The sequence below is a fragment of the Columba livia genome, chromosome 15 (genome assembly GCF_036013475.1).
Source record: "Columba livia isolate bColLiv1 breed racing homer chromosome 15, bColLiv1.pat.W.v2, whole genome shotgun sequence".
Lineage (NCBI taxonomy): Eukaryota > Metazoa > Chordata > Aves > Columbiformes > Columbidae > Columba > Columba livia.
In genome coordinates, this window is record NC_088616.1 from 9,756,756 (window position 1) to 9,769,328 (window position 12,573).

General features: G+C 44.5%; 2 protein-coding genes across 10 annotated transcripts in view; one reads left to right on the forward strand and one right to left on the reverse strand.

The window, feature by feature from the left end:
- THUMPD1 (THUMP domain containing 1) lies at positions 1 to 3,695 on the reverse strand. The gene is made up of 4 exons (XM_005505677.3): positions 3,425 to 3,695; positions 2,885 to 3,065; positions 2,272 to 2,520; positions 1 to 1,728 (listed from the first exon to the last, which is right to left on the reverse strand). The coding sequence occupies exons 1-4, from the start codon at positions 3,635 to 3,637 to the stop codon at positions 1,403 to 1,405; spliced, it is 969 nt and encodes a 322-aa protein (XP_005505734.3). The 5' UTR covers positions 3,638 to 3,695; the 3' UTR covers positions 1 to 1,402.
- Positions 2,947 to 12,573, forward strand: part of LOC102089184 (acyl-CoA synthetase medium chain family member 3) — a 12,683-nt gene continuing 3,056 nt past the window's right edge. The window contains exons 1-10 of one of the 9 annotated variants that reach the window (XM_021291911.2): positions 3,717 to 3,849; positions 6,033 to 6,241; positions 7,393 to 7,572; positions 7,836 to 8,046; positions 8,761 to 8,968; positions 9,207 to 9,350; positions 10,202 to 10,358; positions 11,245 to 11,324; positions 11,659 to 11,782; positions 12,294 to 12,374. In XM_021291911.2, coding sequence (XP_021147586.2) covers positions 7,405 to 7,572; positions 7,836 to 8,046; positions 8,761 to 8,968; positions 9,207 to 9,350; positions 10,202 to 10,358; positions 11,245 to 11,324; positions 11,659 to 11,782; positions 12,294 to 12,374 — 1,173 coding nt within the window. In that variant the 5' untranslated portion in view covers positions 3,717 to 3,849; positions 6,033 to 6,241; positions 7,393 to 7,404. The other 8 variants (XM_021291909.2, XM_065031055.1, XM_065031054.1 and 5 more) reach the window with 8 other exon arrangements.

Consider the following 12,573-nt stretch of genomic DNA (forward strand, 5'->3'; position numbering starts at 1 on the left):
TAAGAAAGCAGAGTTTTAATAAATGGGTGGTAAGGGAGACAGGACTGGGGGAAGAGTCATCTTAATTTTCCAAATTCTAGAACAATTTTGAGAGAAGAGGAAAGTATAAATCAAACACTGTTGAGAGACTTGGACACATGCTTTTCACTAAACCAAGTAACAAGTGTTCTTCAAGATGAGTCTTTTCCCTTTAGCAACCCACAGGCTTTTATGCTAAAAGTGAAATAACTAAAGCTTATCAGTTGTACAGGAAGCATATTCAAAACCCTACTGGAAAGCAGGTTATAGCTGCACTGGTTTTGGTTGTTTTTTAAAAGCCACTGGGATATTAAAAAAGCTGCTGTAACAGACAGACAACAGGAAAACTCACTATCATTACTTTCAATCTGAAACAAAATTATTACTGTAAAGCTAAATTTGTACCAAATATTAAACTTAATTCCCCATATCCAGTATTATATAATGGAGAGCTTCTTTCATAAGAAGTTTCCAAACAGTATTTAAATTCAAATTGTGAGATCTAAAAAAAAAAAAGACTTTATATACCCCCCCCCACGATTAAGCCTTTGAAAAGAGCAGCAAAAGGCTATTGATTTGCAGGAAATTATTAAAAAGGGTTCTGTTCGGTGACTACTGCATTTCCTAGAAACCAACAACTGCTGTATGCACAGCTCATGTAAACACACATGTAGGTTTTGCTATGACCATCTGCAATGCCTGCATTGTACTTCTACAGTTCTACAATGATCAAATCTATTACTCTGCATCACCTCATAATATTCAAGTATTTTGATACAACAGTTCTTCCCCTTCAAGACTTGGCATATCCTTGTAGAGCTATGCGTATGTGTATATATATGTGTATATATATCTGTAACACTTCATCATACAGGAAATGATCAGTTTTAGCTCATTCTGTTGTTCACACAGAAAAATGTATGAGTTCTGCAGTCACACCAGTTGTCAGATCGCCTTGTTAAAAACCCTCTGCAAGCAACCCTCTTTTTCAGATCTCTTGCTTCTGTCAATACTTCCTGACAGAGCTGATTCTGCACTGCCTTTTGATTTCTGTAGCCACCAGATAACACAGGAGAGTCCATATACCTTGGGATGGCCACATTTACGTATGCATGCATACTGCTTTCTGTGCTGGGCAAAGGCAATGCAGAACAGAGCCCTAGAACAGCAGCAAGTTTCAGCAGAAAGGTGACGCACTCTTGAGCACTCTTTTATCTGCTGTAATGTCAGCTCCACCTGCAACAAGCATTAAAATTCTTATAGGTGGATTTTAAAAACAAGATTTCAAAACAAAACCCACTCTCCTCTTCAAAATTCCCTTTCAGAACTCTAGGGCAACTTTATTGGGTTTCAATTGTGTTTTCTTCTCCTTCTACCACATTTTCTACACTGTCAGCACATCATTCCCCTTGGACTCAGCTTCTGTTTCACTGTGATTCTCGTTCTCTTGTTTTACTTCTTCTGAGCTTTTGTCCTCCTCCTCAGTTTCTGGTTTTACTACCTTCGAGCTCTGGTCTTCTGTCAGAGTTGATGGGTTTTGTTGTGTGTCTTTGTTGCTCTTCACCACCTCCTGGAGATTGTATTTTCTGAACAGAATATAGTCTCTCACCACACTCAAGCAACAGACGTTTTTTATTATTTCCACCACAATTGTATATTGTGGGTTATTAAGATCGACTTTGTTTTCTGGATTGAGGCTGCCCACAATTCCTGTAAAACAAAATGTAGTTTAAAAGATGCTGGAAAAGCTGCTTCAGAGCAGAAGCATCTCCTACTGAAAGGAGAAATGAGAGAGGAGGCAGCATCCCCTGTAGCTGTAACCAATTACTTGGTTTTTAATTGCTTAAAATAGCAGAACACAGCAGGACTCTTGGCATATACCACCAGTAGTACTAAAGTAATTGAAAATTATCCCACCAAGAAACAAAATACTCAAGTGAGGTGGAGCTATTCAATGGAAATAGTACCACATTATTTCAATATAACATCCAGAGAGAAAATCTGATAGCTGTCATTTCAAAGCACATTTCAAAACACTCCAAATTATATTCAACACTGTACTCTCTTCTGCTTGCTGCCTCTTAAGACATCAACACCAACAAGGAATACTGATGTCAAGCTTTTTTAAGTCTTAGAGAAGCAACAAATACATATGCCCATTAAGACCACTTGTAGTGATCTGACCTATGTTATGCATGCAGTCGTGGGCTACTTATATACTTGGTTTTAGTTATGTGTGAGATCCATACGTACCTGCCAATTCCTTAATTACTTCTTCCCTACTCATATGACTGTTATTACGAGCTTTGTAAACAATCTGAAAAGTACCCTTATTAGGGGCTTTAAACCAAGGCTCAAAAAATGTCTCCGCGTATTTTTTCATATCCTCCATAAAAGCCTTGCAAGTTCCAGAAATGGGCAGCATGCGCAGAATGACTCTTGTCTTCTTCTTTTTAGTGGCATGCATGTCCTTTAGTATATGGTGCACCAGGTTCTCCGGTTCTACAAGAAAAACAGCGAGGCATGAGAAACAAATTGAACGCACTTTCTCCCTTCTTACCCACTCTAAATAATAAGCTGGGGAAACACGCTTGGCTGCGCTGCCGTCAGCCTCAAATCATTTTCTGTAAAGAGTTGTTTCGCTTTACCAAAACTGGATAATCAAATATTATTTTGTCAAAGCAGATTCCTCTACCTTTAGCGACTCCACTAATGACAAAATTCAGCGGCAATGCCAAAGGGAAGGAGAGCCTTGTATTTTTTTGGTATACATGACTTTTTGGAAGTCCCACTCTGTGGCCTGTTACTAACACTGCTCAGAGCAGTCTATCCCCGCAGCATTAGGCAGCGTTGGCTGATGTCCCACCTATGCCCCGGGTTCTGATGAAGACCACGTTGTTGGCGCCGCTCTCCACTGACTGGAACCGCCGCAGCTTCTGCTCCGTCGAGGTGCGGATCTGGCCAACCTCCTTCTTCAGGGCAGCCTCAACATCATCCTCATCCTCCTCCCTCTCGCTTCCGGACAGCCGCTCCTCGTGATCTGAAAACTTCACACACGGAACGTCTCTTGTTTGGTGAGTACCGAGCAACAGCACCCACAACTTAAAATCCACCAGCAAGGCCCCGCCACACGCCCCTGGAGGGGACGGGTAGGGGCCTTTCTCAACCAACCCGCAGGGCTGCGCTGGGGTTTGCTCACAGAAACCGGCATTTTCGTGTGTGCGGGGACCACCGATGTTTTTTTACATACAAAGGCGAGAGGAGGCCTCACGGAGCTGTGCTCCCCGCCCCGCCGGCGTTAGCGCTGCCAGGCTGCGGGAGGCAGGAGCTGAGGGGGCCGCTCTCCCCGGCCTCAGGGCCGCCTCCCGCCCAGCACAGAGTGACCGGCCGGGCGGCCCGTACGCACCTGTTCGGGCCCGTAGAGCAGGTCCCCGTACTCGCCGAGCAGGCTGTAGGCCTCCCCCACGCACTTGCGCTCGTTCATGTTGCAGGTGATGAGGATGCCGCGCATGCCGGCCTCCAGCTGCCGCCCGCCGCCGCGGGGCCGCTTGGCCCGTCCCGCCGCCGCGAAGTGCCCCTTGGGCCGCCGCTTCCGCGCCGCCGGCTCCGCCGCGGCCATTGACTGCCGCCCGCTCCCGCCTCCGCCGCGCGCCGCGATGGCGTCACTGCCGCGCCACCCGCCCGGAACAGCGCCGCCTTGCGGCCCGGCGGTGCTCGAGTCCTCCCCCCGCGGCTGGGCGGCGAGTACCGGACAGCGGTGAGCGGGCACCGGCTCCAGGCACCGGCTCAGGTCCCTGCGGTGCCGTGCTGCGCCGGGGAGCCGGGCCCCAGGTAGGCCCTCAGCCGCTTCCTGGCCTCTCTCTGCTGCAGGCAGTGCAGGGCAGTGCAGCGCCCTGGAGGCTCAACCGCCCCCCCAAAAATCACAATTCACCTCAGACTTGGCACACGGCAGGGACAGGGCGAGCGGCCGGCCCAGGGCCAGCGCTCTGGGCTCAGAAATGGTCAAACTCGGTCACTCGTAGTCCTTGATGTTTTTTCTGTTCCTGAACTTCGGGTTTGAGATTAAAGTTTGGGTTTGCGTTTAATGATTTCTGAATGAAAAGCAGCGAGGAGAGGACAGGAGAGGGAAGAGGCAAAGGTGTTTGCTGCGAGGCCGGGGAGCGAGCAGCTCCCGCTCTGCAGCGTGTGCCATTGCCCCAGCTCCCGCCCGGCTCCGCAGGGACACACTGAAGCAGACACTTTATACAGGTAACTTCAGGCCTGAGGTACTAGAAAACATGTCGACAGCAAAACATGGCCCATGGTAGTTTCTAAAGGAAGGTATCACTGTGCACAAGAGTCTCTTCTTGCAGTAACTCTTGCAATTCTTGAACAATTAAGGGGGACGGAAATTAAGTAGCTCAACATTTTGGGAAAGCAGGTAGAGGAGACAGCTGAGGGGGTCTCACTAGGGACAGGAGTATCATCATATTTACATTCAGAGAATCCAGTTGGGCTAAAGTAGGAAAAAAAAGGAAACTCATTAGTTGAAGTATTTATCACTTACAACTGCGACAGGAGGTGGTGGTTACATCTTCTCTGAAAGTTTGTTCCTGCAAAGCCTTTGAGGCTCATCTAATTCTACAGCAGCTCTGGGATTACTGACCGCTTTGCAGCACTGGGCTTGTGTGAAGGACTCAGAGTTCTGGTGAATTATAGTGCTAAGTCTCTGGAGATGGGCATGTCAGGACATGTTTGAAATATGAGGAGGAATTTCTACAGGCAGCTGTGAGTGATGCAGAGGAAATGCAATTAACCACTCAGAACATAACTGGAATACTTTTGTAGTGAAAAGTGCTGGGGCACTAGGAAATACCCATGGGTGCAGTTTTATGCTGTACCAAAAGAACAGATTCCAGGTTAGATCACCATGAAAGTTACGCTTTCTTTCTAAGCTGGAAACCTTGCCAGTGTATTCCTGGCACTTTCACTGGTTCTTATCACAAGCCATTGCTGTTATTTTCTCTCAACATTCGTGCCTCCTCTGGGGTGATGTGATTTTCTGGTTAGGGAATCCCTTTAAGGCTGTTCCTTTGCCTTTCCTCTGGGAAGATTTTGTCGCATGACTTTCAAAGAGCTGTTTGAAATGTCACTGCTGCAGACTGACTGTAGGTCTCCCTTTACTACTAGGCAGAGACCAGCTTTGTTTGGGGAAATCTGTTTTGAACCAATTTGTTTCTGCTGCAGTGAACGTTTCAGGGAGCTGGTTAGCATCTCCTCTGAGTGTGCTGGTTACAAACAGACATGGGCAGAATCCCAGGAGGGAGTCCTGGCAAAAGTACAGAACCTAAGTGCCTGGAAAGACTGCAGTGTCACCCTCACTGATCAGCTCCAAAGACGTAAATGTGTGTTAGCAATCTCTCTACAGACCGAGCATGGAGACACAGCAGGAGAAATGTAGGGCTCTGGCAGCCAAATTCTTACAAATCTAAATGCCTTGATTTAAGCTACAGCTGTCACTAGCTCCCTAGTGAGTGACATCCTTGCAGGAAAGGCTGAAGGTAGAGGCACACACCAGTGGTGCTGGGCTTTGGCCGGGGTGGCAGAAGGGACAGCACATGTTCCCTCCTGCCTCTCCCGTAGGAGTGGGGCAGAGGAGGCAGCAATGCCGAGCACCACGTCACTGTGTGCTCTTTCAGCCCGAGGCAGAGCCCCTGCAACACCTCACAAGTCACCACGTATTAACAAAGCTGCTCCAGGCAGCAGCTGCAGCGTCTCAGGAATTGATACTGTTGTCAGGGCTGAACTGCTGTGGTTACCTGTGGTTACCTGCCTGCTGAGCGGTGTAGTTATGAAGCCAATTGTAAGGCTGTTGCTCCTGTGTTGCCCCAGCCAGAGCGTAACAGATGTGATTTGGCTGTAGCGATGTCTTATGACTGTGTTCCTCCACAGGCTGGTGGGTGGGAATAGGGGAGGAGAGGAAAACAGGGGAGATTTGGGACTCAGACTTTCTACTTCCTCTCTGAGCTCTGCAGAAACCTATCAGCTCTTCTCACTGCGACCAACTTTGTTTCCCCTTGTCTGAGTCCAAAGTGCACGTGAGGAGCGCAGGAGTTGGTCACCAGGCACAGTAACCGTGCAAGAGCAGGCATGTGGTCAGGAGTCTGAGCTCTGTGGACGGAGTCGAAGCTGTGACACATCCCAGCACCGAGAAGGCTCCACTTTGGTGCAAGGCTGAGAGGCAGTAAGTTGAGATTGAGGCCTTTTTGAAGGTAACTGACCCGCACCCGGCTCTGCAAGCTGCTGGGCAGGACATTTTCTAGCACTGGAGCGGTGCTGATTTGCCTCATCTGTCCACATTCCCTCTTCTCCCTGTCCTTCTCTGTCTTTTCTTTGGCTGGGTTTCTCTCCTGTGTTTGTCATACGCAGACTTACTGTTACAGATCCAAAAAATGTCTCTTTGCTTCACTGAATGACTAAAATCCCATTATTTTATGATAGAGCTGGATAGCTATTAATTCCTTAAGGAACTGGCAGTGTTTATATTATTTTGTATATAAAAGACAGTTGACAATGCATGAAAATAATTACTTCAGAGTTTTCAGACCTCCTGCTAAGTTGACTCTTTTTGAGAAATAAGGCTTCTCATTTTGGATCCTTTTTCAGACAGTCTTTTAAATTTTCCCTGTCTTATAAAGTGACCCTTTTTGCTGATCACACATCAAAATAATGCTTAAAACATCAATACATAGAATCTTTTCAGGGCTTTGCTACGTTTATTTTATTCCTGTCAACCAAGATATCCCCAGTGCTGGTAAACTATAAAAATGGTAAATGTCTTTGAACCAAATGACACTGTGGTCAGACAGTAATTAATGCATGATTGCTGGATTATCTGTGCAACATCTTGGTCCACGCTGTTACTTGTGTATTGTCAGTCAGTAGCAGACATCTCATTTACAGAAGTCAGAGCTGAAGTGTTTGGGTCACATTCGGTGCCTCTCTGCTGTATAAGGCAACTGAAACGTGATCTACAAGATTAGCGGGACTTATGGGAAGGGAAGGAATGTGACTTATAGGACAACTGCCACAGCGAGATGGCTGAGTGCTGCTGGTTGAATGCAGGGTCAGCATCTCAGCTGCACGGTGGTCACTGAAGAGCAGGGGCCAGGCCATGGCCGAACTGCAGCTGTCCTCAGCATTTACTCCAGTTGGCAGTGGGGATTGTTGTTCCAGTGTAACACACGGTGTACTAGTAAAAGCTGTTCTGAAACTGCATGGCTAATACCAGGTTTGTACCTGTATCACTGTAGCATTTCTTGGAAAGGTGATCAGTAAGGAATAACCTTGTAGAGACTACTGTGGCTCTTGCTGCTGTGCATTTTTTTACTGCAGATCCCAAGCACTATGTCGCTGTGGGCTCCCGTGAGAAGATCACTCCAGCTTTGTAGCCGGTACTACCCCGTTCGTGCCTCTTTGAGTTATGAAGCCATAAAACAACAGTGCAGACCAGAGGTGCCAGAGTACTTCAACTTTGCCAGAGATGTGCTGGACAGGTGGACTGAAGTGGAAAAGGTAACAGTTACTTGGCTTCTCTGATGCTGAAGTATTTAATGCTGGTCATTAATGCTGAGTATCTGACAAATCCAATAACCAAGATGCTGGGGTTATGTTCTGAATATAATCTGGTGATCATCTCTTGCAGGTTGAGCATGTAGAACCCTTAAGCCAACCCTGTCCTGTCCATGAGTCCAAATAGTTCTTTAATCGGTAACTCCAGTGATACTGAGTGTAGGTAAATAGGTGCCTCATTTGTACTGTACCTTGTTGTTCTATAGCAGGGAAGAAAGTCTAAAAACCCCGCATTATGGTGGGTAGATGGTGCCGGAGAAGAGGTGAGGTGGAGCTTTGAGGAGCTGGGTGTGCTGTCCAGGAAAGCAGCAAATGTTCTCTCTGATGCCTGCGGTCTGCGACAGGGAGAGAGAGTTATTGTGATTCTGCCCCGGATCCCAGAGTGGTGGCTGGTGAATGTGGCCTGCATGAGAACAGGTTGGTAGAAGCATAGAAATGGTACATAGGTACAGAAATTGTGAGTCAAACCAGTCCTTGCTATTTAGTGCACTCAGAACTATCAGCATGCTAATGAGGATGAGCTCAGGCTGGTCGGAAACATGCTTCACGCCAAGTTTTGACTTGGTGGTGCTTTTAGGACTTTGGCACATGCTCTAGCTGTTGAGGAAACCCTGTGAGTCCTTGTGCCTCTGTCATTCTCCTTGTGACACATCACAAATGCACTCTCTTGCTGACTCGCAGTGCAATTAGCCCACACTTAACGAAGTGTTTCACATGTTCCCCTGTGGGATCTGTTAAATACTCAGCTTCCCAGTATTTACAACTCCGAATGTCTTGGTGCCTCACAAACACAAGCAGTCTACCTCGTGAAGCAGCAGCTGTGTTTGCCAGTAAAGAAGGCAAGTCCAGAGAGACTTGTTCCAGGGGCAGTGTTTTCAGAAGAAGGAAAGTTATTCTGTTGATTTATTTTAGTGTCCCATGGTCAACCTGATATTTATTAACTTGTGCTAGCCCGCCCATAGCATTTAATCCATCAAATAATTGGCATATTTATGAAAATAAGTCCAAGTCACATTTCTAATACAGCTCTGTCCCACTCAAAAGAACAAAGAAAGCTGAAGTCTGCTTGTAGGTACAGGTGTTTTTCTTAGATGTTGAGACTCTGTATCCATTCCCTTGTCTTCCCTTTAGGAACTGTCCTGATTCCTGGCACACAGCAATTGACAGCCAAGGACATTCTCCATCGACTGCAGAAATCCCAGGCGAAGTGTATCATCACTGGTGATGTTGTGGCACCAGCTGTAGACTCAGTTGGGGCTGAATGCCAGTCTCTGAAATTCAAGTTGCTTGTGTCAGAGGGCCACAGAGAAGGATGGCTGAACTTTAAAGATCTCCTGAAGTGAGTAACCACCGCTGTGACATGCCACAGCAATAATGAAAGAAAATCACAGTGGTTTGTTGTGAATGGGAAATGTTGGCACACTCCAATATATTTTCACCCTTTTAGGACTGCACAGTGGAAAAATATCAATGTTTATGACACTTTTGATTGCTACAGTTATTTTGGTTAAATATTTTCAAAAGTGTGTAACGTCGCACTGTGAAATCACTTTATTAATCATTTTGTTTATTTTAAGAAATGCTCCTTCTGATCACCACTGTGTGAACACAAAGTGTCGAGATCCAATGGCCATCTATTTTACCAGTGGAACTACAGGATCCCCAAAAATGGCTGAACATTCCCACTGCAGCTATGGTGTTGGCTTGACAGTAAATGCAAGGTGCAGATATCACTTTGAATCAGACATATTTCTGTAGGTATTTACATAGCAGAAGGAAGAGAAACACAAGATTATCACCAGAAGCTTTTGTTTCAATAGTTTAAAAAACAGCAGTTGTTTTACATCCCAAAAGGTGGGTTATTTTTTTTCCATAAAGCAAGGCAGTTTGACTCCAGCTGCCTTAGTATATAGAGAATGTGGCAGTCATATAGTCACTAACTTCTTTTTAACATTTTCTTTACATTTTGGTAAATTCTTCATTGTGTGTAGTTAATAGATTGTCCTTGAACTGAACATCAGCACAAGTTTACGAAGCCTGTGCCACAAAAAGGAAAAAAAGTGGGTCTGTTAGGCTTCTGAATTGATGTGCATCTGGATAAGACATAGCTCCTGCAAGAACAAAATGCTCATAGTTCAGAACCTTTACATTTAGGAAGCAATGTTATTTATAAAATCGTTATGGCGGTGTACTTCACTCTTAATAGGCAAAGAATAATAAATCAGAAAATAAAAAACTAGAAGTAAGTAAACAAAAAACTCATCCCTAAAGATGAGTTCAGCAAAATGCCAGCAATCTCATACATATTCATAGAACATCATGTTCTGAGGTGGTGTTAGCTTGTCCATCAGTATAATTTTTCCCTTACAAAAATGCAACATCAGTGTATCCCGATTACATCCTCACTGTGCTGTGACTTAACTCCTGCTCAGAAATTTCGGCATTCCTAATTGTTGTTTATGCAAGATAGCCAGTGGTGGATTTGCTTGAATGGGACATCTCTTGTTGATATTTTTGTATTTGCCTTATTCCTGCCAAACAGAGACTGTGGACCATTTCCTTGTGTTACCAGGTACTGGCTGGATTTGACTTCCTCAGATGTATTTTGGAACACGTCAGACACAGGCTGGGCAAAGTCAGCTTGGAGCAGCGTCTTTTCCCCCTGGATTCAAGGGGCATGTGTGTTTATACATAAGATGCCACACTTCAACCCAGCCATCGTCTTGGAGGTAAGCGAGGAGAGCACAGCAACCAACAGCACTGTTCTCTCCAGCTGAACTCGCCCAAGTTTTCATTCCCCTGGCGCTGCACAGGCTGCAGCACACAGCACAGGTATAACTTGCACCAGGGGGTAACCAGCCCATGGGTTAAGTAGGGAGTGCTGCACGAATGTACCCCAAAGCAAGAGCATGTTTGACATCCAAAGAGTCTCATTGTATACTCTGCTCTGGATTTGACTGCACAAACCTGCAAACATCCATTACTAGGCCTAAAAGTAAAGTACACAAGAAGTTGTTCTGGGATTTGTGGAGTACCTTGGTGGAGTTATTAAAATAAGTGACAGTAACAAATGAATGAGAATTTTAGTTGCCTGCACCATGTAATTCAAAGTTAAGGAATGAAGAGTCAGCAAGGTTGAATTTCTTTAACAAAAGGCACCAACATTATATTCTCTCATGCCCTCTGCACACAACTCTTCATCATTTGAAAAAGGCTACTCTGTTTCATTTTACATGGAATGACTTTATCTTCATTATCCATGTTAATTAGATGGCTGGAAATTGCTAGGTAACATTAGGATATGTTGAAGAACACTATCAGTTTTCCACATACAGAGAATCGAAAAAAGTAGCCTTGTGGATTCACTTGTTTCTACTTAAACTGCAATTATGAATAAATTCTGCAAGACAAGCTAAAGCTTTCAAGAGCAAAAAACTTTGGTGTGTTGAACTAATTGTAAAATTATGTAGATTCAGTTTTGATGAAGAAATTAATTAAATGTAACGGCTGTGTGTTGGTGCAGAGATTGTTACATTATCTCTTACAGTGATGATGGGACCTCACAGGTTTCGGTACTTTGGCAAAATTTACTTTTCTTTTTTCTAAATTCTCTAGAGTCTGTCAAGATTTCCCATAACCATCTTCTGTTCTCCTCCAACTGCCTATCGAATGTTTGCGCAACATAAACTGTCCAGGTAGGCAAACACAGAATATCCTTGTTGGCTTTTTGATCAAATGCTCATCAAACCTTGCTTTTATTCCAAATTTACAATGGCATAACAGTAACTCAGATCGTGTATTTCTCAACATTTTGAATCTTCGTTCTTAGGAACAAAGTCAGAATAAAGATTATGGGATAACTTAACCTTTTTTTTTTTTCAGATTTGTTTTTATTTAACACTATACAGTTCAAATGGAGTGAATGTTTTGCTCTTATGTAGAAAGAACCCCACAACACAGGAATACAGTAGTGAATGGGGAAGAGCAGAGAGCCGACTGCCAGTTCTTTGTTTTCTCTTTCCCACTAAGCTATACATTCAAAAGCCTGCGGCACTGTGTGAGTGCTGGGGAGCCAATCAACCCTGAGGTGATGGAACAATGGAAAGCGCAGACTGGGCTGGATATTTATGAAGGCTATGGACAGACAGAAACTGTATGTTCTGCTTTACAGATGTGAAAATGTGTGCTTTACAGATGCAGCAATAAATTCTATCCAGGTTGCCAAACGAGGGATTAAAATGATTATACGCAGTTATGACTTTTAGGGGAAAGGTCAATTGCAATAACCAACACTGGAAAAATGTAGATTTTGTAAGTCATAGAACAATCATAACAGCTTCACCCAAAATCCAAGGCCTGTTTTTCATTCCTGTGGGCTCTGGATTGGGAACTAACACAACTGACTTCCTCATTACTGCATTCCAAATTCTACTTTAAAACCAACATTTAGAGCACTCACTTTATTTGGAGCTGTGGGCATGATTCTGAGGGCATAGTTTATTTCTAGAAGTTTAAGCATTGGATATATTATTATAATGAAGACAATTAGTATTTCTTATAGATATACACCATATTAGCTGAGTATTTTAAACCTAAGCTAAACATTGAATATACAAGCCACAGTTTAATTTGAAAAAAAAACCCAAACCCAACACTTGTTACAGGTGCTGATCTGTGGCAATTCTAAAGGAATGAAAATCAAACCTGGCTCTATGGGAAGACCATCTCCGTGCTACGATGTCAAGGTATCACACCTCTGGTGACTCCGTCTCTCTCCCTTGCATAATCACATTCTGTTAAGAAGAACTGGAAGCTCTAACATGGAGTCGTACCGTGTATCATTATTCAGCAGTGAATGGAAAAGTGGAGAAATACATGTTACTGCCCTAAACTGCACATGCAAAATAGGCAATTGGACTTCCCTGTTGCACCATCCTCACCAAC

Bases quoted from the DNA above. Each gene is read 5' to 3' on its own strand.
- THUMPD1 (XM_005505677.3), bottom strand. From the start codon at position 3,637: ATGGCCGCGGCGGAGCCGGCGGCGCGGAAGCGGCGGCCCAAGGGGCAC. The intron at 3,066-3,424 runs GTGCGTACGGGC...CCGTGTGTGAAG, and splicing joins TGCTCTACGGGCCCGAACAG to TTTTCAGATCACGAGGAGCG. The intron at 2,521-2,884 runs GTGGGACATCAG...TTTTTCTTGTAG, and splicing joins CATCAGAACCCGGGGCATAG to AACCGGAGAACCTGGTGCAC.